Here is a 27,198-nt window from a genome sequence, read left to right as displayed (position 1 = left end):
CACATTTGGACAGTATGGAAAATATTGTTTTAGAGCAGGGGTGTCCAACCCTGCTCCTGGAGAGCTACCATCCTGCAGATTTCAGCTCTAACCCCAATCAAACACACCTGAACCAGCTAATCAAGGTGTTCAGGGTTGCTTGATAATTACAGACAGGTGTGCTGGAGCAGGGTTGGAACTAAAGTCTGCAGGACGATAGCTCTCCAGGAGCAGGGTTGGACACCCCTGTTTTAGAGGGACTAAACATGGAAATTAAGATTTTCCTTGTTTTGATATCAACACTATATTTTCAGCATCCATTACTCCAGTCTTCAGTGTCACATGATACTTCAGAAATCATTCTAATATGCTGATTTGGTGTTCAAGAAACATTTCTTATAGTTATCAGTGCTGAAAACAGTGAAAAATACAGCATTTATTTGAAATAGATAAATATATTTTGTAACATCTTTTATAAATGTCTGTACTTTTTTACAAATGTTTAAACAAATTAATGCATAATTGTGGAATGCAAGTATTACTTTCTTTCAAGTAAAAAATCTTACTGGCTCCAAACCTTTGAACAGTAGTTGTAATACTAAAAGGTACAGCAGCAAAAAATAGCCTGTGCAACTTTTAGGATCAGAGAGAGGGTGCAAATGGTCATGTAAAACTAAATAACAGCTGTTTTTTGTTCAAGAATCCTTGGATATTTTTTGATTAACATAACTGAGTTGACTTCAGGCATACTCTTTGAGCGTGGCCCCTTTAAGAGCTCTCACAGCTGTTATCTGCTGGTGTCTGTCTGTCTCAGAGCTCAGGGCTGGATTTTTTCCTAATGGCAGTCTCTGTAGTGTTTCAACCCACATCTGCCCAACATTGTAAGCTGAAAAGAGAGGAGATTTGCACTAATGAGAGCTCCAGTTATGCTGTCTCTTACCATCTGTGGCTTGTAATGTGCTAGTAGACATGGCAGAGATGTTAATTTTTACAATTTCACTGGATGAAAAACAAAAACACATTTTTGGGTATTGACATCTGTTAATTCCCTCTGCCATTTTTGATAACCAATAAAAGGCAGCGTATTAAAATAGTTGGTGTTATTTTCAGGGCCATGCGTAAGGATTTCATACTCTCAAAGTATATGGAGTGGCAGTTTGCACAGCTTAGTGGCGGCTCACTGGAAACAAAACGCAAATATCTGCAGGACGCTGTGCACAGTTGGGATGTCTTCAGCCTCTTACAGCTTTACGCTGAGAGAATGGACTTCAGCCTGCCACTGCCATGTCCCCTACAGGTCAGCAGATACAAATTTCCTGCTTAAAAAGATAGTCCACCTGAAAATTAACTCTACCCAATATCATTCCAAACCCGTATGACTTACTTTCTTCTGTGGAACTCAAAAAAAAAAAAAGATATTTCGAAGGATGTTGGTAACCAAACAGTTCTGTTTCCATTGACTTCCACTGTATTTTTATCCAGACAATGGAAGTCAATGGCCACCCAAACTCTTTAATTGCTAACATTCTTCAAAATATCTTCTTTTATGTTCCTCAAAAGAAAGAAAGTCATACAGGGTTGGAACGACATGAGGGTGAGTAAATGAAGTACTATCCCTTACATGGGGACAGTACATTAATATATTACCTACTATTTCCTTTTTATTACCTTTTTTGCATACAATTGCATATTATGTTTGACAGGAAAAGGGGGAAACTGCACTACACCTAGCCATCCTATTGTCTGACAGGACTTCACTTCATGTGGCTGACTTCTTGTTCCACAACTGGTCAGTTAGAAAACAATGGCATTGTTATTCTGAAAGTGGCCTTAAGCAGATTCACATATCATAACTGCCTTTTCTTCTTGTTTCAGTAATAATTTGGATGCTCAAACTGTGAAGGGGAACACTGCTTTGCATTACTGCTGTCAGCACAATAAAACCGAGTGCCTTAAACTTCTGCTCAGAGCCAAGGCCAACACTCATATCAGTGAGCGGGACCCTCAAACCCTCAAACCACAAAGACATTTTTGCTTTGAGTTGTTTCATGCTTAATAATGTGTTTGCTTACTTGACCAATTTTTAATTTTAAGTTGTCTCTGTTGTAATAGGAGAAGTTTTTAACATCAAAAATATTACACACTTCAGCTTTAACATGACTTGATACTATATGTGACCCTGGACCACAAAACCAGTCTTAAGTCGCTGGGGTATATTTGTAGCAATAGCCAAAAAATACATTGTATGGGTCAAAATTATTAATTTTTCTTTTATGCCAAAAATCATTAGGATATTAAGTAAAGATCATGTTCCATGAAGATATTTTGTAAATTTCCTACTGTAAATATATTAAAACTTAATTTTTGATTAGTAATATGCATTGCTAGGAACTTCATTTGGACAACTTTAAAGGCGATTTTCTCAGTATTTAGATTTTTTTGCACCCTCAGATTCCAGATTTTCAAATAGTTGTATCTCGGCCAAATGTTGTCCTATCATAACAAACCATAACATCAATGGAAAGCTTATTTATTCAGCTTTCAGATGATGTATAAATCTCAATTTCGAAAAATTGACCCTTATGACTGGTTTTGTGGTCCAAGGTCACATATAGGGTTTTGTCAGCATCTTATTAGTCATTGTTAAAGGAAGGAGGCTCGTTATGTTCTTCTGTTGGCTGGTTTGGCTGTTGGCTCAGTCGTCAGGAGTTGATTACAGAGCAGGATGATCATTGTGCTGATGATTATTGCTGTTCTGTGATAGAGAATGATAACGGAGAGACGGGGTTGGACATGGCTCGCAGACTGAAGCACATGCTGTGTGAGGAGCTGGTGAGTCAAAGAGCTTTTCAGCAGTAACTTGTTAAAGCAAGTCTTTATTACTAGGATATTCATGTGGGTGTGAACTAGTGTATATTTCACTTTTATTGAACCAAATGTTCAAAAGTGCTGTATAATTCAGCTACATCAAGGTCATGGTCTTTTTTTCTATAATCGGGGTTCCCACACCTTTTGGCCAATGCATTTCAATAGCTTTTCAGACACTTGTGATTAATAGATAAGGATTTCTTTTAAAATCATTCACAAGGTGATAGCATGACTGAAAAGAGTATATTTCATCTATAAATGTTAGTAATTTTGATAGGGATTTGAATAGTTTCATGACATCTCCATGCCTGGAAATCACAATTTTATGATATAAATAGCTATAATTACTATAGCTAGAAAAATGTGTTTCTAAACCATACACTACCATTCAAAACTTGTCTATTAGATTTGTAATGTTTTTGAAAGTCTCTTATGCTCATCAAGGCTGCATTCATTAGATCAAAAATATATTTTAAAATGTAATTTATTCCTGTGAATGGCAAAGCTGAATTTTCAGCAGTCATTACTCCAGTCTTCATTGTCACATGATTTTTCAGAAATCATTCTAATATGCTGATTTCATGCTCAAGAAACATTTATTGTTTTGATTAATGCTGAGAAAGTTATTCTTGGTTTTCCTTCAGGATTCTTTAAAGAATTGAAAGTAAAAAAAAGCACTTATTTAAAATAGATATCTTCTGTTAAATTTTAAATGTCCATACTGTCACTTTTTATTTAATGTGTCTTTGCTGAATAAAAGTATGACATAAATAATAAAAATAAAGTATAAAGAATAAAAAAGTATCATATAAAGAAAAGAATACAAATCTCTGACCCCAGTAGTGTAGTGTACATAATTTTTGGAAAAAAAAAAAAAAAAAAAGTTTTGTAGATATACTCTAAATTATTTCATAGGCTGATTTGAGCATTCATTGAGTATCGCATTTCAATCTCAACTTTTTTTGGCCTACAGACATAGATTACAGTAATAGGAGTAATTGTAACTTTAAACTTAAGTATTCCAAGGAGTGTTACTGCAGACAAATGAAAAATACCCCAGCAATCTCTATTTTTTTAACTGATATTTAAATATATATTATCCAATAATACAAACACCTAGAAGTCATGTAAGAAGGAATTGGTCAAAAAGTCACTGATCCACATGTCAAAGTAATGATGTGTCATGTTCAGATCCACCAATCACAGAACAACCTGTTCAACATGCACGTGCACGTGGAGTATGAGTGGAGACTCCGGCAAGATGACCTTTATGAGAGTGACGATGACTTAGATGACAAGGTAACAACAGAAGAAGACTACCCCACCCATAGCTTAATAAAATATTCTTGCATAAAGTGCTAAAGCATAATACATAAAACAAATGATATTTTTGTATCATGCAATTCATTGTCCAATGTGTAACAGTGATGGTCCATTTTTGTAGATGGGCCCAGTGAAGAAGGAGCGCTTAGGACGGCCGTTCAGCTTGTATCACAGTAGCTCTGCCTCTCACGGTGGAGGAGGAAGTAGCGGAGGGGGGTTGTTCAACGTGGGCCGGAGGCTGGCAATGGCCCGGGGAGAAAACCGGAGGGAGGTGTACGCCAGTCCCAACTCTCAGACACGTAGCCTCGACAGTCCCCCTCCGCCACCCCCTTCATCACCCGCACCGCCACTGCCACCTCGAGTCAGAGGTGGGAAACTTCTCTTCTTTTCTCTGCTCTTCTCTTCTACAGTCTTGTTTACTCTCCTCATGTCCTTTCCAGCTCCAAACATCCCCCCTCCTCCCCCTCCTATGAGCTCACCTGATGGCTGGACGTCTCATGAAGTGAGCAGCAGTAAGAAACGAACCCCTCCTCCCCTTCTTATCATCCGACACAAGCGCACCTATTCTGAGCCCGCCCCTCAGATGCCCCCCAGCCCCCACTCTACACGGCAGGGACCAACAGGTACGTGACAAACCTGGAATGATGCATGTCAGATGGTTCCCATTCACTGGTCAATAGGTGTGAAAACCCTGCATGCATAATTTATTGTCATGTTTACAAGTTGTATAAATGTGTTTTTTTACTTGCTTGTGTACAGATTATGGAGTACCTGCAGGTCCGAGAAGCTTCGGTGGTCCAGACTCACCTTTCCAGAAGTGTGTGTAAGTGCTTTTTGAAGCCACAAATGCTGACCTCTCACAGTGTTTTAAAATAAAAGCATTAGCAGGTAAATATAATCATTTAGCCAAGGTACTTAAGAAACTGCCAATTGTGAGTAAAAATGTCCTTAGGCAAGTAAAGGAACAGAATTAAAATGCAAATATTAAACATAAATAATCAATATTCATGTTAAAATATATACACTACCGTTCAAAAGTTTGGGGTATGTAGGATTTTTAAAAAATGTAAAAAAAAAGTATCTTATACTGGCTGGATTTTATTTAATTTGATTACAAATACAGTAAAAGAATAATGTTGTGATATATATTATTACAACTTGCAACATTGTTTTCTAATTTATTATATTTCAAAATGTAATTTATTCCTGTGAAGGCAAAGCTGAATTTTCAGCATCATTACTCCAGTCTTCAGTGTCACATGATCTCTCAAAAATCATTATAATATGCTGATTTGCTGATCAAGAATCGTATTATTATTAATAATGTTGAAAATACTTGTGCTACGTAATATTTTGTAGAAACTGATACTTTTTTCAGGATTCTTTGATGAACAGAAAGTTTTTTGTAACACTGTCTTTACTGTTACTTTTAAACAATTTAATGCATAGTTGCTGAATATATATAGCATATAGTATAAATTTCTTACTGATCCCAAAACATTTGTGTAAATAAAATTATTTCTATGTGTGTATATATTCACACACATTATATACATTATATACATCATATATATACATTTACACACACATCAACCATCTACTAAAGAAATGACTGTGCTACACTGTCATGATTACACTTTTACAGTAAACTGCATTGTTTATATACAATACAGTACAATGCAATACAGTAAATTGTGTCGTATTGTGACACATACTGATTGTAAGACTTTCTGTTTCAGCTCAGGTTCTCCCAAATACACCACGTCCACTCTCAACTCCTTATCTGAGCTACCAGAACGAGGTAATTCTTTAACTCTCCAGTTATCTTTCCACTATATTGTTTCCAGTTAAGTTGTTTTGCTTATCACGGCTCATGGTTTTTGTTACGATGTGTTGTGGCTGTAATCTCTCTCAGCAGGCTTTCGAGCAGATGGGGAGAGCAGCTCGTCTCACTTTCTGTACCAAACCCCACAGCCCATCAGCAGCGGCAGGCGGCATGCCCCGGCCCTGTCCCCCACCTCCCCGCGCTCCTTCAGCCTGGAGACTAACGGCAGCTCCTCTTCCTCCTGCCACACTGCTCCTCACCCACTGCCCAGAAAAACTCTGGTGAGAACGGAAACCATGAGCAGTGCATGAACTAGAGAGATGAATATCATATTGCTCACACATTGTTCTTTCATAGTTCAGGAGTTTTAATATTCTCAGATGTTTCTTCTGAAGGAGAAATCTAAATATATACTTCACTTGGGTATTTTTTCTTAGAAGAAAGCAATTTGGGTCAGTACATTATTTGAATGTTTTTGTCATAGTCTCTTATGCACACCGTGTTACAATGTTTTATTGTTTTCTAAGCACCTGTTACTCCAGTCTTTTGTGTCACATGATCCACACTCATTGTGTGTTTTGCTTCTAACTTCACCTTTCCCAGCTGTTTTACATCAATCAATTTACCAGCAGCAAACCAGCTTAAACCAGTCTGTATCCACATGGGAATTAATGCTGGTCTGAGCTGGAGGAATGTTATTTAGTTTAGTTTGTCTGAAAGACATCGAGTGATGCAGGCGTTCCTTGACATGTTCCTCATACTTGTGGTTTCCCATAAAAAATTATTCAAAAATCTATTACTTAGAAGCCACATGATACAGTTTTTGCAACTTCTTGTTTTTGTTTTTGTGTTCAGATGAAGTCGAAGCTGAAGCGTGTTAAAGCCATGTATGACTGTGTGGCGGATCATCACGATGAGCTCACCTTCAATGAGGGTGAGGTTCTGGTGGTGCTCGGAGAGGAGGATGCTGATTGGTGGGTGAGTATAAGAATGAAAGAACAGTTCATTTGAGATCAGTTTTAAAGAGAGATTGAGAGGCATGAATCTAGAAAATTCATGTCCTGGGGGGACGGTCAATTGTACAGTTTAGTAGCCATTATATGAAACAATTAGCAGAATGGTGAGATTGACCAATCAGTTTCAAGCATTCCAGAGAGCCATGTAAAAGCAGAATTGTTACGTCATGACATTAGTTTTACGGCCAAGCTGGACAGCTAATTTGCCATGGGTCCCTTTGGGAATGTCTGATATATTATTAGTATTTGATGTATAAGGAAAAAAAGCTGTGTTGGTAAAATTATTATTAGAAACTTTACCATTTTGTACATAAATTACATTGTCATACCTCAGAGGTTTTAAAACCGTTCTGTGCTTTTTAAATGAAAAACAGAAGAATCAGTGTTATTTTAGCATTATGTAATACTATAGTATTTATTCATATTTAGAATTTGATGTTTTTAGTTTTCATTTTAATTTGAGCTTAATTGTTAGTAATTTTATCTACTTTTGTCATTTTTATTAGATTTAGTGTTTAAATATTTATACCTATATAGCTTTAATTTATTTTTATTTCAGTTTTATTTTATATTTACATTTGAATGATTTACTTTTTTATAAGCTTTATTTCAATTACTGAAAAAGATAAACGTTTTATGTTTTGGTTCGCAATAACAACACTGATAAGAATGTTAACAATCTATTTTTTTAGGTTTTTGTTTAAACAGAGGTTTTAAAATTCACTTGAGCGACTTTTTAATTTATGCTGTTGAGCATATATATCTTTTTTTACTCTTAAATTCAAAACCATTATTAAAAAAAGGGAAATCCTGAGGGAATCCATGGCATAAAAATGCTTATTCTCTAGTGCTTCCTTGTTTGACATGCCACTAAATATAGTACATTTTTTATTCCACACTTTATTTTCAATAGTTTTTGGCTCTTTAAAGTACCGTTGGCATAAATGACTCAAATTCCTTGTTACGGTTAAAGATGGTTCTTATGAGGAAGCTGCAGGGTTATTGTTAGCCTTTGACAGACTCATGCTGTGTGTGCAGATGAATCGTATGATCCCATGGGAGCAGATGGAACTGATCAGAGAAAAGCTCTCAGGGTCCATGTTTTATTCTGCTCTGCCTCCGTATCTGAGTCAGAGAGCCGCCCATACGTACGTCTCCATGGGGCTTGTCTAATATCCTGCAGATTCTTCTACAGGAAAAATAGCCTCTGGATGGCCCATCAAAAGAATAAAAATGTAGATTCACAGAGAAAAACCTGGCATGCAGGGAAGAGCTTTTCAAGTGAAATGGATCCAGATTTGCATCTTATTTTAAACATCCTCATACGTCCCACATCTTTTGTGTTCACATCATTCCCTTTTCATTAAGGACGCACAGCCCTTGTTCATAACATTACTTCCCTTTTTATTTCCGCCCCTTCATTTAATTGAATTTAACATCCTTCCTTTTGATGACTTTAACCAGAGCCAGTAATATCTCTCTTTCAGCACGGCTACATCGAGGGACAGCCAGACAGAACGGGCTTATTTCCAGCATCGTTTGTCTCTATGCTCACTGAATGAAGCCGACCAACAGAGCTGAAATCATAGCACGGTCGACTCTACTGCCAAAGCACCCTGGGAAATGAGGGGCTTGAAGTCTACCCACAGAACCATCGGTAATGAAGAATCAGCATAACAAAGCAGCACTCACAGGCCCGTCTGCCGCGCCAAGATATGTGGAACACGTTGTGCTGTGAGCAAAACTTCTCATAGTTTGCAGTTGTTCAGGCCCTCACATATGAGAATAATGACCTCTGATCCATCCACAGACCAGCCTCTTCCAAAATCTACCATCATGTACTCTCCTAAAAATGCTCCAAAAGCACACACAGCATGAACTGCACGTCATGTTACATTGAACTGAACAAATGTGTATTTCGAAAATGTAATGTAGAGATTGTGTTGCTATTCAAGGAATGGAGAACAGCTTTAAAGCACAAATTCTCTGCGACAGGGAACTGTTAAAATGTAATCAAAACCAAACAAATTAATTATGGATATTGTGTGTTTGGTTGAATAGCGCAAAAACACATCCGGGTCATATTTCGCCTGCATTTTAAAGAAAAAAAGGTATTGTTTTATACCAAGAATTTTTGCTTTTTTTTTTTTTTTTTAAACATTTAAGCACATTTCCCCCCAAATTCTTAGTTTTTCAAAAATTCTATTCTAATTTGGAATTCTTATTTCCACTACTGTATTAAATACTGTAAACAGTATTTTTTTTTATGTAAAAGCAGGGAAATTTTTGCATTAAAGTACTTAGAATGAGTTTTTTTTTCACATTATAGCAACAATTTTGGAAGAAAAGTACTTTAAAAAATAAATTAAAATTGATATGAGTTGTAATAAAACTTTAATGGTCCTAAAACATTTCTTTGTTCTTTCCGGAACAGGATATTATGGGATCATTCATTTATTGTTCAATTATTTCTGTAACTTCAGACGAAAAATCACTGAATAAATGGTTAAGTGGTTTATTGAAAACAGACCACAGATTAATCACAGGTTCACACAAAACATCATGAACATAGAAGCTTACAAAGATGTGCACACACCACGCAATTTGGCCATTACAATGCGATCAAACCATCACATTCAGCTGGACAGTCTTTGAACATGGACTAACTCCTTAAAGTGCTTCGAGAGTAGAGAACTACTTGTGGCAGAAGACATTTTTGCAAAACATGTCACACCCAGGGAATATTAAATCTGCGGTCACATGTTGTTTGGGAATATGACAAGTAAACAAAACCATAAAAACTCATTTGGCCACAGTTTTTTGACGTTACTGCTCAATATCTTGGACTCCTCCTAAATAATTCCACCGATAGGTAGATGTAAAAAATATTCAATTATAATTGGTGAGCTGTTTCTCTACTTGCATTAGAGAAACTTATATATACACCGTCATGTATTAAAAGTTGAGCTTGTGGTTTTAGCTCTGCTTTTTATACGTTTAAGAACCTGAATGGAAAACGGGGGTATTGTGAGATATTTATGTATTGTGTATCTCATTAAAAAATAGGCTTGTATGTTCTTCTGTATTTTTTATTTACGCGACAATATCAACCATTTTTATTTTTAATACTGTCCTGGATGCCCTTAAACTGTGACTTTTGAATTCAATTCATTTTTTTTATTGTTTATGCTTTGGTTCTGTTTCTAAATAGATTGTTAAAACACACTTTCGTGTCAGTTTCTATTTGTATTTTTTTCTAAACTATAATTCTCCAATGATGATGGTGTTCAGAATATCTGTGACTGTTCTCCATGCAAACTCTCTAAACCGTGAAAGCCACTGATTGACATGAAGCAAAGAATCCAAAGCTAAAATACATTCGAGAACAGAAGTCACAGAAAAAAAAATGACAGCTTGATAACAACACTTGGCAACAAACAATGAAATTACAGCTCAAGTTTCAACCTTGTCACAGTCCTTAAAACAGTTCACAATAGGGGAGGGGAGGGGAGGGGAGGGGGGGGACACAGAACATCTATCTGACTACCACTAGTAATTTCAACTATAAAAATACAGAGATCAATTGTAATTCAGGAAGAAACGATAATTAATCAAAGATGTATGACAATACAGCATGTGCTCTATCCATAACTGTAAATCACAAGACAGGTTGTTGTACGAGTGCCACTGAGAACACTCTAGGGACGGCTTTGGTCTAAAGGTATATAATGATATTAAACACATAACACAACAACGCTCCCCATAGCAAACAACACAGTCTCAACTATAACCTACAATGTGTTCTCACAGCTCTATGTGACATAAATCTTCCAGCATGTGGTTTGGCTATATTTAGCTGATTTCAGTATGGTTAAATAACGACAGAACTTTAAGGTGAAAAAAAAACCCTTCAAAAATAACAGGAAATGTGTGGTGACTTGAACGATGTCAGTGCATCTCTGTAATTGTCTGAGGTGAAATCTAAAACAACATTTGTGAATGTCTTAATACGCTATTCAAAAAATGTGTGTATTGCTTATTTGACATTTTAAAACATTATAACCCCCAAACTTGTCATCTAAAAAGCTTTAATGCACTGCAGGTTGAAGTTAAAAGTCAACATGAAATTTAAACTGAACTTATGTACTTCACCCAAAATTTTTTTTTTTTTTTCTTTTCAAAAATCAGTTTCTCATCCTCATGTCGTTCCTGCATGATTTAAACCTGCATGATTTAAAAAATATATTTAAAATACAGTAGTCAACATTTGAAGTGGATCAAAAAAGTTCAAAGTTGTTCTAAGACAAGAACGCATTTTGGTTTTAGGTTTTAGGACAACTTTGATGAAAGGTTTTGATCCACTTCAAATGTTGACTAGAGTATATATTTGGAAAAAGAAAAACTTTTAATTTTTGTCCATGAAATGAAAGTCAATGGGGTCCAATATTGTTTGAACCCCTATGTTCCCCAATGTGAAGAAAAAGTTATTTTTGGGTGAACTATCCTTTTAAAACTGATTTATCATTACATGCGATTTCAAAGAAAACTGTCTGTTTTCATAAGCTTTCATCAAAATTTAACAGCTTGCTTGGCCTCCAAAATGCATTTCCTTTTCGGCTGACGTAAAACTCTCCAACCAAACAACAGATGGTCCAATCTGGTATTTAACACCCACTTTTCATGATCCAATCAATTACCAATAGATAAAATCAAGCCCCGCCCCCTCTCATCTAATATTCTGTTGCTGGGTTGTGAATTCTGCTTCATGTTGACTTTAAGGCTTAAATGCCCTGAAAGCTGCTGATGATCAACATCTTTCTTGCGGTGCGGACAGCTTTGTTGACTATACATGAAACTAGCTTTGCACATTTGCAGTACAGACACTGTGTGAGGCTATTCAGAACAGTTGCAGTAAGAAAGAAGAATATAAGGAGGCTCACATCAAGCCGTTTTGCTTACTGTTTGTCATCTTCGAAGTTTCAATGCCCGGAAGGAAGGCAAACATCCGTCTTTTCTTCAGGCACAAAGCAAGTGAAAGAACAAGTTAATTTGGTCTTGATGTCTATGGGTTTGGTTCAGTGCAGTTCACAGTGGTCAATTAATGGTAGGGTGGATCGCAGATCTGCGTCTCTTTGGCTTCCATACAGCTGCTGCACGTCCTGGCTTTGAGCAGTACTGAGTCAATGATGGCCACAATTACAGGCTCATCTGTACAGTTTGATTTTGCCCTCTTTGTTGAGTCCCTGAATGATCTCAGTCTCGAAATCTGCATTGTGGACACCCGTCTTTCGAAAGGCGCCGGCGTATCTGTTGTACTCCCAGTAGTGGTGCCAGTTTCCTTGCTTGTCTGCCCCATATCCAAACACTGACACCTGTTGGGATTGAACATCGTCAGTGAGAATAGTCGGATGACGCAGAAATTGTTATCTTGGCTGTAAATACAAGTACAAACCTCATCACAGAGATGCAGAGCAAATATAATGGCTACTATCCCGGTGGACGGGTACCTTCCATGACGCTCTGTCCATTTGTCATGTGTGTATTTAAAGAAGGCTGGATTTACAACTATCACCTGGACAGCACACACGGTAGGATGAGTTAGGCTTAACAAACGGATGCATTTATGGATTTACAAGCTTTAGCGTGATTAACACTCACCTTGTCTTTGTCAGCTTCTACACGATTTTTCACTCTCATGTACGTCCTGTTTGGGATATACAAACAGTTTTAGCAAAGAGTGAGGGAAATGATTTTAGTGCGATTTTACTTATAATCTACACTACAAGTCAAACGTTTTTGAACAGTAAGATTTTTTTTTTTGACAAGTCTTTGAGTCAATGATTGGCACTTGGACTTCCTGCAACGCCCCAACGCCCTGCAGAGCAACTGAACAAGACATGAGAAACAACAAGATGAGTGCTTTTGTGTCTTTGTACACACTGAAGGAACAAGAATTTCTTTATGCACTGCTTGTAGCAATTGCCAATGTTTCACACAATATACATACACTACCAATCAAAAGTTTGCAATAATTACAATATTTTTTTTTTTTTTAAGAAATCTCTTCTGCTCACCAAGCCTGCATTTATTTGATCCAAAATACAGCAAAAGCAGTAATATTGTGAAATATTTTTACTATTTAAAATAACTGCTTTCTATTTGAATATATTTTCAAATGTAATTTATTCCTGTGATCAAAGCTAGATTTTCAGCATCATTACTCCAGTCTTCAGAGTCACATGATCCTTCCGAAATCATTCAAATATGCTGATTTGCTGTTCAAGAAACATTGAGTATTATTATTATTATTATCAATATTTAAAACAGTTGAGTACATTTTTTTCAGGGGGTGGGGGGGTTATCGAAATTAATACTTTTATTAAGCAAGGATGCTTTAAATTGATCAAAAGAGATGATAAAGACATTTATAATGTTACAAAAGATTTCAGATAAATACTGTTCTTCTGAACCTTCTATTAATCAGAAACCTGAAAAATTCTACTCGGCTGTTTTCAACATAATAATAATATAAATGTTTTTTGAGCAGAAAATCAGAATATTGGAATGATTTCTGAAGGATCATGATGTGACTGGAGTAATGATGCTAAAAATTCAGGTCTGAAATCACAGGAATAAATTGCATTTTAAAATATATTCAAATAGAAAAGAGTTATTTTAAATAGTAAAAATATTTCAACATTTTACTGTTTTTGCTGTACTTCGGATCAAATAAATGCAGGCTTGGTGAGCAGAAGCGACTAATTTAAAAAACAAAAAATCTTATTGTTCAAAAACTTTTGGCTGGTAGTGTGTTTCGCAATTTTGAGAAAGATTTTGACATACATTTTGATCTCTCCTGTGGAAAGGGCACTGGACAACCACTGCATGTCTTTCAGTTTGAAGGGAAGAAGGACGAGATGGACACCAGGTCTCAGATCGATCGCACTCTCTGGGTACATGAAGTGGTGGGTGGTTCGGTTACCTACATACTCTTCAAAACCCACAGTTACGGCCTTATTCATTCTGTAGGACATTCCAGTCAAAATGCATTAGTAAAAAACTCCTGCACTTATTGGTTGTTACATAAAAAATAAAAAAAAAGCTGAATCATTTACTCTCAGATACTTTTGAAGTCAACATCAGTATTAACATTTTAATTACTGTTTTTTTTAGGTGAAACAGTAGGGTTTTAAACACAAAAAAAAAATATATTTTTTAAATATTGTTTTGTCCATACAGTGAAAGTCAATGGGGTCCAGGGTTGTTTTGAACCCCTTTGACTTTCAGTGTATAGACAAAAAGATATCTATCAAAATATCGTTTTTTGTCCATTTTAACTGATGAATTTTCTTTTTATAAAAGTTTAGATCAGACATACAAAGAGTAGAAAACAGACCTAATAACAACTGAGTGCGAATCTATCAAGGCTCCATATTTGGACTTCAACAGATTCCCCGAGTTTCCAACAACTGCACACTTCCGGCACTGGCTCTGCTGTGGCATTTCGTTCTCATGTGGAGGGGAAATTATCTTAAACATCTTCTGGGTGACGTCCTTGATCACTCCATCAGATGCCTGCAAAGACTATACAAAACAATATGATAAATACAACTTATAAAGCTAGCCTCCCAATTTCAAGCTACTAATCTTTACATTTTTTATGTTCAAAGGAAAGAAGTTTTGGCTATCCAAACTATTCCGATCTTATTTTACAAGCAGAAAATAGTAGAGGTCTTTGAAATTTTCAGAATTGATTCCTAGGTAAGTTTTTTTCCTATATACATGTGATGGCACTTGTGTGCGTTAGAGTCATATTCTGATTTCTCACACAAACACACAATATAGAATAAGTATATAAACTTGTATAATGTTTCATGGTGTAAGCAAAATACAAGGCCAATCTTGGGCTTTAAAACCATAACTTAAATAAAAATAAATAACTTGATAAAAATCCACAAATAAATTTGACAAAGTCAGTAAACTAATTCATTTATAATTACACGTGCGCCCTCAGATTTTTGAGCCAAATGGATTTTGAATGCAGCTTCCAAAAGACAAAAAAAATTGCCTATTAATATTTTCTATATTTAATACAATCACACCGGCGTGATTAGCGCCTTATAACCAATCACACACGATGCTGTTGAGCTTATCAATGCAATGACCAATCAGAGGTGTTCAGATTAGTCATCGCTAAAACGCTGGTGTTTTCTTCATGTTCTTTGATAATATAAATGTTCTTTGCTCTCTTTCTGTACAATGAAAGTGTTATGATTAGTAGCCTAACTTGCAATGTTTTTATTCACATTAATTTTCAATGTTAAATTGACATTAAATATAAACTCAGTCGTATTAAAAATATGTTATGGCATGACACCCATATCTGTTACTTAAGTAAAGTAAAGTTTTTATGCACAGTTAATAGATTACATTATTAGGTTACTTTGACCATCGCCCACTATAGATCAACATAATCTATAAAGGTGAGAATCAACCCCCCCCCCCCCCCAAAAAGCCTTTAATTAGGCTAAATTAAACCTTACTGAAACACATGGCAGGGACGAAGGGCCTACTTGTGCCCTTGTTCCCTAGGGAGAATTACTTTTTTGTTTAAGGAAACCAGATAATGACTGCAGCTCTGGGGATCCACCGCCATTGCATTAATGATGTTTGGCAAACAGATATGATGGTAGTGAACTTGAGAGGGTCTGGAATGAACACCAGCTGTTGTCTTACCCTGACATGTCCATGTGCCAGAAAAGGAAAATGATATCTAGCTATGATGATTCGACTTCAGAGGCATGCCTAAGAATCCCAAGAGCTATTCTGTCTCTTTGAAAGGCCAATGGCTGTCTAGAGACTAGCAAATGAATCTAGGAACTAATCCAACATTAACTGTCCAACTCATTGTAGAAATTGGAAAACTAAATCTACATAAATCTACATCAGCGCATTCAGCGGTGTGCAGTGGTGTTCTGAAATGAGGCAAAGTCCTCTGTTGTTGTTTTTTTTTTTCATTCATGTCCCAGTCACATTTTCTTGTTTAAATATACTTACACTATCAGAAAAAGAATTTCTTTCTTTCAATTTTTACACAATGTACAAACGCAAGAGGCAGGATACTGATCAGGGGCACGTGTCCTCTGAGGAGGCAAGGGAGGCAGTCCCTCCTCAAAAAATTGGATGACTGGTGGCCCTTGTTCTTCACCAGGTTCATCTTAATTTGTCACCTGAATGCATTCCTGTACAATACAATCTATTACTCCAATACAATCTGTTACTCATTTTAATGTTTCTTATTTTTAGTACTACTAAATAAATGATCATATAGTTCAATACACATTGTTACATGAACAACCAGACCAATTGACTCTGATGAAAGTCAAGTGGCAGAGAGAATTTTGATATATACTAGAGTTCAGTGGCGTTCCATCCATATAAGCTGCAAATGCTCCGCATACCCAGGCCATTTGAGAGAATACGTTCACGGGATAATTAATATATACATGATTATGTTTATCCCTTATATTGCTTTATATATATATTTATTTATAAATAATTTAATGTGGTTTATTTGACATTTTATGTAGTGTCATATATATACTGTATATGACACTACATAAAATGTCAAATACACTGCATTAAATAATTTTTAATATATACAATTAAATCTATTTAACACATATCTACCTTAATTTTCCTGCAAGAGCAGGCGGGCCATTTCTAAATTTTATGGGTCTGGCTTCCGGTCTTATCTCAAAACCGCTCATTTTGCTGCTTGATATTGCAAACTGGTGTCTTGCCATGTTATTTGAATGTATTTTCTTAATTATGAACACACTGGTGTGTAGTACAAACAGTTTGACCATTTACTGCATGTTGTTATTCTTCTCGTTATTTCCCTATAGCGGCTAATAAACCGGAACTCTCGCCCATAGTCTTACTTCCGCATTGAAGAATCAGGTTGATACATTTAAATTATTTCTAAATATTTTCTCAAATTTAAGAGTATAGTGATTAATGAAAAGCATGATTGTTTACGAGTAGGTTATGCAGTAATGTAGTCAGTTCTATCATTGCTCAGCTCCCAAGTTAGTGGAGACATAGGTAAGCTGCCACATCAGTAGCATTTTGGTGAGAAAATGGATGTGAAAAAACTACTTCACAATAACTATTGACATTGTAAATCAGGATGTGGTCTAACAGTAGCTAGCTACAGCACTGACATTTTTTTCGTAGTGTTTTAGCGTGTTTTTCGAAGTGCAAATAATCAATTTTCTAACCAAGTTATTTCTCTTATTGTGAATTACTCATCCATTTGTTACAACAATGTATATCAACATATGGAATAAATTATCTGTTGCTTCTTCCGTTTAAATGCATTTTTAAATGCATTTCTTCCCTTTATGCATTTAAAAAAACAGGGTGCCACAACGCAGTAGTAAAAGATACTCCATTCTGTAAGACTAAATGGATTACAAAAATGTTTGAATCATCTTCATTTAGGGGCAAACATTGAGATGAATGTGAATTATTTGATTAATTATTCAGCATATCATGCAATTAATTTAATTTGAATTTAAAAATGACTGGCAGCCTTAGATGAACGAAATGCAGAACTTAAACCATCAATGTGCCACTTACCAGCCACCACTTCAGAGAAAGTGGATCTATGTCATCATCCCTGCCGGTGAGGTAAGGTTGCCGTTTATGATCATAGTGTTGGTCAAACCACTCCGACACACCCTTGTCTGCTATACAGGAAGGACAGCTACAGGAATGACCTCGTCTTGGCTCTGTGACAGCCATCTGTAACTGTTTCTGGTTCTTCATTGGTATCCTGAAATCGTGATGAGTGGGTAAATCTGTGATGGGCACAACACTGGCCTTCTGAATGGTGTGAGCAGCTATCATTAAAAACAAAATAGCACCTAGCAAAGTGCCTAAGTACAGTTTTCTTCTCAACATCATGGTTAAGACAGACTAAACCTCAGGGTGGATTTCCAGATAAAAGATTTAAAGGAACCACCACAGTAACAGGAATTCACTTCTGGCTTGGCTTGTTCCTGCCAAATGGATTGTGGGTTTTATGGTCTATGATGCGTTGCTTTACAAAACAAAATGGCCTCTGAGGTGAAAAATTACAGGATTTTCGATCCAGGATTGTCCATTATGGCCTTGTTCTATCTGTCCATCCTGTCATGATTTTGCAAAGCTCAAGCACAAGTCCTCAAAGTGGAACATGCTAAAAAGAGACAGACATGTGGTTCTAAGTGTTCAATTCAGTGAAGGAAATGAGTCGGAGGCAAAGCAGCTTCACTTCCTGTCTGTACAGCTGTAAGCGTCTCTGCTCATATTTCATTCCGCATTTATCCTAACGTAGCACCCACTGCTGCCAAAGCTCCTCATTCCTGAAAAATACAGAAGAACATCAACATTTAGAATGTTTTTTTCTTTTTTCTTTTCACAATTTAATTCTGATTCACCAATTAACTACTTCACCTTTCAAAACTGGTCTAAATAATTCACTCACAAGCAGTGCTGGGTCGATTACTTACAAATTGTAGTCCATTACTAATTACAGATTACATAATGAAAACTGTAGTTAGTATCGTAATCTAGTTTACTCATTTTAGGTATTGTATTCTGACTACTTTTTAGATTACTTTTAATTAAACTTGTTTTAAACTTACCATTAAACATACCATATCGAAAATATATTCCTTGAAATATTTCTTTCTTTCTTTCTTTGTGAACAACAAAGCTGAATAGTATGACACACAGTAGGATTTTTAGAAAATCCTACTGGAAAATTTAAGAGGAAAAAATAAGAATTAGGGAGAATTCATAAATTATGAATTATTTACTGCCATTGTGTAAATAATATATAATCATGTAATCAATAAATAAGTAATTGTAATCGGATTATGAGCATTTTAAAATGCAATATACCCTAATTACAAGTACTTCATTTTTGGAATCTGATTACACAATCCAAATGACATGTAACGAGTTACTACCCAGTCCTGATCACAAATTAGAGCTGCACAATTCTGGATAAATTGAGAATCATGTTCATGAAATTCATGTTTCTTAACCAAACAACTGCTCTCTCTGTGTCAGCGGCAGTGCGAACACAGATTTGAATGATCTGGTAAGGCTTTGTCAAAGGTTTAATAGACTCGGGCAATCGTTGTCATTTAGAAATGAGATTGCGTGGGTGTCAGAATCAAGATCGTGATCTTTTAACGATTAATCATGCAGCTCTATCATAAATCATATCTTGTTACTCAAGTTTAGCTAGATTTCAGTGAATAACAGCTTAAAGTTTAGCCACTTCCTCACATGAAACCATATTAACTACTTTGAAGGTGTTTTTCGATCTTTTTTGAAGCTACAGTCCACATTTCTTGTAACTGCATGGAACAGAGCAAGGATCACAGTATTTTTCCCCTCTAATTGTGTTATACAGAAGAAATTAGGTCATGTGAAGTACGTGAGGTTGAGTAAACAATGACAGAATTTCCACTTTTTTGTGAATCATCCTGTTAAAGTCAACGTACGAAACTCACTCTTTGAGGCAGTGCTAAATGAAAGAATCATTTAGCTTCACAATCCTGTTTTCACCTTCAGTCATGATGAATTGATGTAAAAGGAAGTCTGTCTGTCGACTTATTCTTCAAAAACATATAGCTAATACAAGACAAGATGCAGAAATGCTACAACTGTTGCCTCCTGCTGAGATTGCAAGAATGTGGCTGAACCTCCCGGCCTCGCACCCCCACCACATCCACAATGAAGAACTACATAAATAAAGTGCCGCTGACTGCGTTGGACCAATCGCACTGATGCAGCAATCCATCTTTAGATTGATGACTGTCAAACGCAACTACTCCCACAATTCCCAGTCTAGAGTTTGTACTTGATCCATGGTACTTAAAATAGCCTGCTTGATCTCCTTAACAAGCATCCTTGAAACAGCCACTTTACTTTGAAAGAAAAAAAAGGCTACCCCAGAAACCACAGTCAAAGTGACTGCAGAGCAGGGCTGAAATTTTATCCTGTATGCTAAACAGGAAGTCCCAGACTTCCCTCGTCAGTTAGGGAGCCGTGTCCAGTGGAGCAGGGAGACGCTGGTAATGGGGTGGGAGATGTGGGATCAGCTGACATTCAGCTGATTTGGAAGAACCGTCTCTCTCTGCCAGACAGCTGTCTCAATACAGACCAAACAGAATTACATCTCAGGCCAGTGTGCCAAACCTACCTAGTCAGCAAAGTGGTAGTACAGACGAGTCTCTCCCACCGTTCATTACTCAAAGTGAACTATGCTCAAAATGAGCTTAAAGTAACCAATCCAGAGCTGATGAATCCAGAACGTTCTCATTCGCTTAAGCTGAAAAACAAGCGGCCCATTCAGTAAATGAATCAGGAGGAATTACAACAGCTGTAGTGCACTAGAAAGACATATTAGTTTCCCTACAAGTGGCTCTAAATATATTAGACCAAAGTAATATTTGCACTGGGACGTGGGGAGCCTGCATATTGTGACGGTCTTCTAAAGATAACAGTGATTATCACAATTTGAAAATAGAGCAAATGTCAATGTCTTGATACCCTGCCAATTTACCTTGGATCAACACTTCTGCCTAATCTGCCTTTGCATGGTCAAAGAACAGATAGAACCACCACAATGAAAACCTGCTGTGTTTTTTAGTTGCATAGTTTTTCAGCTGAATTCATTCATTTGCATACCAATGTCAACTGGGACTCTCATATTGCTGAAACTAGAGGCTCCTCAATGAGTGCCAAACTATTCCGGTTTGATTGCTCATTAAAATGTGCCCTTTACTCAGCAAAAGGGACCCCTTTTCACAGGACTTCTGCCCAAACTTTCTGTGTAAGCCTTGAGGTACGCACTGGGTTTGGAAGGCAACCACTTCAAGCAAACAGTAGTTGATAAATGGCATAACCTTTCAGAACTATCAGGGCTGTGAATACAATCTCAGGATTTGGAAAGGACCAAATGAAACTAGATTCTCTAAAGACAATGGAGATGGCTAACTGGCGTACTGCATGTTGAGGGGGAACCTTTCTATAAATATAGTGCATTGTGGTCTTCATTAACAAATCTTTCAATTCAATTTAAGTTTAATTTTATAATGCTTTTCACAATACATATTGTGTCAAAGCCGTATTCGGTTATCTACCAGATATAGTGTATCAGGGTAACACACATATGGTAGTAACATACAGCTATAATATATGTTATGTGGTTAATTACTCAACAAATGTGTCAAGTAGCAATTACAACTCATTACAATATAATTACAAAGATTACAATATAAGAATAATATTAGACAGTTTTGTATGTCGATCCAAAGTTGGCGTTATCTGAAAATGTTGTGCCTTGTTATGAGTTTTGAGAACATATTTTAAGTAATTAAAATACATAAGATTTTACACATAAGATTTTAAATAATTTAATTATTGTTCTTAATCCCATCACAAGCAGCTTTTAATGCAAAATGTATGCAATATAATATAATATATTATAATATAATATAATATAATATAATAAATTTCCACCATGGTTTGGTTGTTGTTTAACTATTGTAATGTAAGTTCTCTTGAAATATACAATTATAGAATAAAAATATATAATTAAAATAATATAATAATAATGAATTTAAACTTTTTTCTTTCTTCACTTCATTTCTTTTCTCTATATACTGCATTTGTTGGTTAAATTATATATATAAATTAAATAAAAGAAAAATGTTAGAAGAACAAAAATAAGGTAAATAATTTGACTGGAGCCATAATTTAACACTACCTACACAGAAACAGAGGCCAGTCAACTAACCATGTCTTGCATTACAAAACTGGGTGTTTAAAATGTTAACCACTGATTGTAATCTAGTTATCTACAGTAAATTTGAGTCGAAGCATCTTGCATTTGACAAAATATATCTGACTTCTAATCTGAAAATTGTGGTGCACGTTTCACCATCAGTGTCTACAAAGAGTGTCTGCAAAAGTCGAGACTGAGGCATCCTCACGCAAATGAAATAAACATTCTCCTGTGTTACCAAGAATAAACAGTGTCCAAGGTTTCCATTCCATTTTTATTTCCTACAACAAACACCAGAAACAAAATGAGTAATTACGAAACAGCAATCAAAACTGCTGAGGTGCTGAGAAACCTTGCTCTAAAAGATTTGCCTTGTATACTAGCCAAAGCTTTTTAACTTGCAGAAGTGTGAGAGGCTTGTTTTGCTCAAGGCATGTTAAAGAGTCAGGCCATGTTAACGCTACAGTGCGAGTTTCAAGTAAGGTGTGGAGTGGACTGCTAAAGGCAGAGGGGCTTTTGGGGTCTCACATTTCCTGTGAAGTCGGTCTCGCAGTTGTGAAGATGTGTGTGTTGTGGTTCCCTCAACAAGGGAAGGAAAATACTCAAGCCCACCATCCCCCACAATATTAGTGTAAGCAGAGCACACTTATCAGCCTCTCTGACAGCCAGAATATCTTTCAGAATGCAAAACAAGGGTGCCTCTCATTTCCGTTTCCTCTAAAACTGATCTTAAGAAACTGGAATAGCCACACTGTAAGGTACTATATTTTACCAATATAAAACATTGTAAAAATGCTACTGTAAAAACCTGTTACACAGTTAACTGTACGCAGTGTTGGGTAAGTTACTTTCAAAAAGTAATTAATTACTATTACATCATAAATATTGTATTTAAATTACTTTACCAATTACTCTGTCTGAAAAGTAATTTAGTTACTCAATAAGTAACTTAATTATTCAAATCGCTAATTAGGCTACATCTTAAAATCCCTATAAACCTTAAAGCATAGACAATACAAACTAAACTCTTTATTCTTTCAATTTGAGTCAAACATAGAATAGCTTAGCCTTTTAGCTTTAAAACAACTGCAATACTTAAACATTTTTATAAAAAATGTAACCTTCTTTGGTTAAAAAACAGAAATACTCTGCAAAATATCTGAATAACAAAACAGCTTAAGAAAAGTTAAACAACACATTATTGTATTTAAATTACTTTACCAATTACTCTGTCTGAAAAGTAATTTAGTTACTCAATAAGTAACTTAATTATTCAAATCGCTAATTAGGCTACATCTTAAAATCCCTATAAACCTTAAAGCATAGACAATACAAACTAAACTCTTTATTCTTTCAATTTGAGTCAAACATAGAATAGCTTAGCCTTTTAGCTTTAAAACAACTGCAATACTTAAACATTTTTATAAAAAATGTAACCTTCTTTGGTTAAAAAACAGAAATACTCTGCAAAATATCTGAATAACAAAAAAGCTTAAGAAAAGTTAAACAATACATTTCAGTTTGGCAAGATGTTCAGGAAAAGCCCAACTAGTAAAATCCAGACATGTTTATGTAAAAATAACACATTAACTAATGTAGGTAAGAATACATTTCAGAAATGATCTCCTCCGCTGAATAAAGCTGCGTAAGATCGCGCTGTTCTTCTGAGGTAAATTCGGGCTTATTCCTCATAGCAGGTCTTCTTTCAAAAACGATGAAAATTAGATGAATCTTTATTTATTTTTTAATCTATTTTTTGTATCTAGGTGAGGGCGTTTGCGTGCAGGTGACTGCATATAATGAGCTCATATACGGGAAAGACTGTACCTCACTTTAGTTTCATACGGATTACATAATCAGAGAATATCCGTTTTCGATTTGAATTAATTCATTTAAAAGTAGACACTTCAAGCTTTTTATAGACATATTTCTCATGTCTCTGTGTCAAGTATTCGCTGAGTTTGTGATGCGTAGAAAGTTGCTCATGGAGATATAGACAGCAGAAAGTGCACCCTGTTTGATTTATTTTACAAAAGCAAAATGTTTTGTTGTTATTGTCAGTGTACACAAATAAAAGTAGGCCCTTTTTAGATTCGATTGATTTTAGTCTTATCTGTATCTGAGTATTTAAAGGAGACATATTATGCCCCTTTTTACGACAGATCATTTATTATAACATTTTGAAAATGCCTATTTTGAGTGGAAGCAGAAACACACTGTTTTTTCGGGCCTCTCTTTACATGCGAATGAGCTGCTGCTCCCCGCCCCCTTTTCCAGAACAGAGCGGCACCATTACAGCTCGTACCTGCCAAAAAACATCTGTTTTGGTTCTGATTATCATGTTTATCGTGCTGAAATCATGCAGTTTAAACCATATGAGTTTAAACTTCTGATATACGGTTTTCTGAGAGCACACATCCGAAGCACACACCCAGAAAGCGGCCATCACACAGCATGCGAGTACTAAACGAAGTTCTCATTCACAGACAAGTTTACATTAAAAAAAAAACATGAGTTACAAAAACAGTCGGTTATGTCTGTGAAGGTAAACTGCTGGGAAATAAATCACATGTTTATTTTAGATCTAAATAGTGTTCTGTGCTCGTCTGTGCAGCCAAAGGCAGAACAGTTAGCATGTTTTGCTCAAACTTTCGCCATGGCGTTAGAACTGGTACACCGTTGTCGCTTGCGAAATCAAAATGACGGCGCCGTGGGTGGAAACTTACAGATTAAGGGGCGGTAATATTATAATGAGATCCCTTTGCCACGTCACCAAGGGAGCGAAATCAGACGCGCTCGTTTTCTCAGATGCTTGCAGAAAAAGGCTTAAACTTTTTCACGTTTCCTTGGTTGGTTGATGCACCGGGGACCTGATTATAGCACTTAAAACCTGGAAAAGTCAGATTTTCATGATATGTCACCTTTACGGTTTCTCTGTGAATCAGGAAAAACTGAAAGTGAAGGCGCCGGCGCGCAGAGGGTTAAAGACACTGCATTCAATTTTATCTTTAGACTGTAAATTTAGATTTCAAATTCAATATTGATTTTAGAACTGTTTAAATTATTTACAGTATGTAAAGCAAGTATTTTATAAGTAACTGTAATTAAATTACCTAAAAATGAACAGTAATCCCTTACTTTACTTTTTCAGTGGATAAGTAATTTAATTACAGTAACGCGTTACACCCAACACTGACTGTACGTTACCTTTCTGTATACAGCAAAAAATATTATATTTCAATTGACAAAACATACTTCCAATACTTTTATACATTAATACGTTTTACTGTATTGTTTAAGTAGTAAAAATATGAATTACTTTACTTTAAGCCAATATACTTTCACAAAATATTGTAAAACTTTAAGTTATATGTTGTATTTTAATCCACAATACATCTACTATATAATTTGCTATACATACACTATATAATTTAAGAACTGTAAATTATAGTCACCAAAATGCTTGATCACTGTATTTTTACAGTAAAGTTCCATAGCTTGCCAGTTTTGTACAGCAAATATATCTTTACAGTGTAACCACGCTGCTGTGTCAGTCTAAAAGTATATGACATAAAAACGCTAGTAAAAACGGAAACAAATGACAAATTACTCGTGAAATTAAGCTGTCAAGAAAGTTGTAAAACCTCACAGGTTTCCCAGGTTCCACTGTGTTTGTTATTACAGCTTTCTTCAATAACCAAGTTTGGGGGAGTCGACGTTACTATGGCACGCTTTTGACAGCTGCAACCAACACAAAACGTAACTCTGAAACAAACCTAGATAGATCTCTAGTCCAGTAAACTTGGTATTTTAAATGATCTTCATTGTGTGTATTTGGGAAGAATTAGGAAAACGTTTTGTAGCAACTTTTTCGTAAACGTCTTGTGGTAAGAACAGAACTTGAACTGACTCAACCGAAACCCTTCATTCACACACAAATTGAAAGGTATTCTATACTAGAATTAATAGTACGTGTAGGCTACGTGATTAAATTATAACTGGTCTAGAGGAAACCCATTTATTCTAAACCACTGGTGCATTTAGTCACTCATGGGTTGTGTCAAAACCTCGTCAGCTACTTCCTAGACAGCATTTTTGGCCATCATATGGCGCAAGTGGTCGAACACTTGAACGACGATTACGAGCCAAAAAAAGCGAAGTAGGCATCTCATAAAGTTATGAGCCACGGCCATGGTTTACATCCAAATGAAAAGTTGTATCTTTTACTTTTAAAACTTCCGCACACAATTTCAATTATCTCTAATGCGCAATTTAGGAAGGTAACAGTGTAAGTTTAAAAAACATGGATAAGTTATCAAAGACTCAAACCGTTTCCTCTAGAAGTTCAGCTCAAGTTTAATCTTTTAGGTGGTGGATCATCGTGTTAAACTCGAAATAAATCTTGTAGTAGTAAAAGGGACTGGTTAGCATTGCATTAGCTAAAAGTGTGGGTTAAAAAAGAAGTAACGTTAGAGCGAAAGAAAGAACATAACTTTGAGGCGGCAGCTCAACTCCGTTAACTCATTTGAGACCGCTTGCTCTCATCAGATTCTCTCGTATATATTCAGTTCGGTTTGTTAAAGTTGAAACGGGTTTAGTATAAGATCAGATGCAGTCGCCTAGAAAGCGGGATAAGTTTAGGCTACTTACCCACCTTGTTCTCAGCTCGAGTGTGGGTGACTAGCACACAGTACTCCGTATTGCACTGAGGAGAAATGATGTCAAGCTTTACGTCCTGCGTCTACTCGCTCTGTGAGTGTGTGTGCGCAACTTTCCTAACTGCTCGAAAAAAAAAAACGATAGGCCTATTATTAAATCAACTTAACTGAAAATAATATTAATATATCTTAATTTCTCAGTACCAATTTGTGTGTGCTATTATGTAATTTTTTTTAAATGTCACTTTTACTCGTTAAGAAATTAACAGCATTTTAAGAAATATTAAAATGGTATGCATTCACGTAATATGAGGACTCGAGTCATATCAGTCTTCTAGAAACAGCTGTTTGAATCTATATGGAGCAGGTCGCCCCTTACGGTCTTATATCACATGACCAGCTGTTTCTTGCAACAGACATTTGTGTTTCTACTACTACTAATCTGTCTACTAAACTGTCCTGAACACAAGATATTATGTTGAGACTGAATCTAAATAATATCTATAGATGTGAGTGCTATAAGATGGAGAAAACACTGAGGAAAAGAAACAGAAAAACAAACAGTTTGCTGTGCAGTTCTAGTAAAAAAAAAAAAAAAAGAAGAAAAAGGAAAAGAAAAATGGCATGCCTCCATGCCAATAGGTGTCAGTATGAGTTCCAAACCACTGGTAGGAATTA

The 27,198-nt window shown here is 35.9% G+C and overlaps 2 protein-coding genes across 6 annotated transcripts in view; one reads left to right on the top strand and one right to left on the bottom strand.

The window, feature by feature from the left end:
• Positions 1–9,238, top strand: part of LOC107691346 (arf-GAP with SH3 domain, ANK repeat and PH domain-containing protein 2-like) — a 45,599-nt gene extending 36,361 nt beyond the window's left edge. For 2 of the 4 annotated variants that reach the window (XM_016489908.1, XM_016489906.1), the window contains 12 exons: positions 1,090–1,276; positions 1,683–1,768; positions 1,855–1,970; positions 2,744–2,811; positions 4,039–4,146; positions 4,292–4,538; positions 4,611–4,793; positions 4,930–4,993; positions 5,910–5,971; positions 6,086–6,276; positions 6,851–6,973; positions 8,499–9,238. In XM_016489908.1, coding sequence (XP_016345394.1) covers positions 1,090–1,276; positions 1,683–1,768; positions 1,855–1,970; positions 2,744–2,811; positions 4,039–4,146; positions 4,292–4,538; positions 4,611–4,793; positions 4,930–4,993; positions 5,910–5,971; positions 6,086–6,276; positions 6,851–6,973; positions 8,499–8,573 — 1,510 coding nt within the window. In that variant the 3' untranslated portion in view covers positions 8,574–9,238. The remainder of the gene's footprint in view (positions 1–1,089; positions 1,277–1,682; positions 1,769–1,854; positions 1,971–2,743; positions 2,812–4,038; positions 4,147–4,291; positions 4,539–4,610; positions 4,794–4,929; positions 4,994–5,909; positions 5,972–6,085; positions 6,277–6,850; positions 6,974–8,498) is intronic. The other 2 variants (XM_016489907.1, XM_016489910.1) reach the window with 2 other exon arrangements.
• A 2,153-nt stretch (positions 9,239–11,391) lies between these two features.
• Positions 11,392–26,611, bottom strand: LOC107691344 (CMP-N-acetylneuraminate-beta-galactosamide-alpha-2,3-sialyltransferase 2-like). Of its 2 annotated transcripts, none has more exons than XM_016489905.1 (7): positions 26,517–26,611; positions 17,656–18,422; positions 14,408–14,595; positions 13,855–14,034; positions 12,670–12,715; positions 12,464–12,583; positions 11,392–12,383 (listed from the first exon to the last, which is right to left on the bottom strand). In XM_016489905.1, the coding sequence occupies exons 2-7, from the start codon at positions 17,980–17,982 to the stop codon at positions 12,216–12,218; spliced, it is 1,029 nt and encodes a 342-aa protein (XP_016345391.1). In that variant the 5' UTR covers positions 17,983–18,422; positions 26,517–26,611; the 3' UTR covers positions 11,392–12,215. The 2 variants fall into 2 exon arrangements, with proteins under 2 accessions (XP_016345391.1, XP_016345390.1); XM_016489904.1 differs by having other exon boundaries at positions 26,513–26,609.
• Positions 26,612–27,198: the final 587 nt, after the last annotated feature.

The sequence above is a fragment of the Sinocyclocheilus anshuiensis genome, unplaced genomic scaffold (assembly GCF_001515605.1).
Source record: "Sinocyclocheilus anshuiensis isolate Anshui unplaced genomic scaffold, SAMN03320099.WGS_v1.1 scaffold1154, whole genome shotgun sequence".
Classification (NCBI taxonomy): Eukaryota; Metazoa; Chordata; class Actinopteri; order Cypriniformes; family Cyprinidae; genus Sinocyclocheilus; species Sinocyclocheilus anshuiensis.
This window is presented reverse-complemented; position numbering and strand designations above follow the sequence as displayed.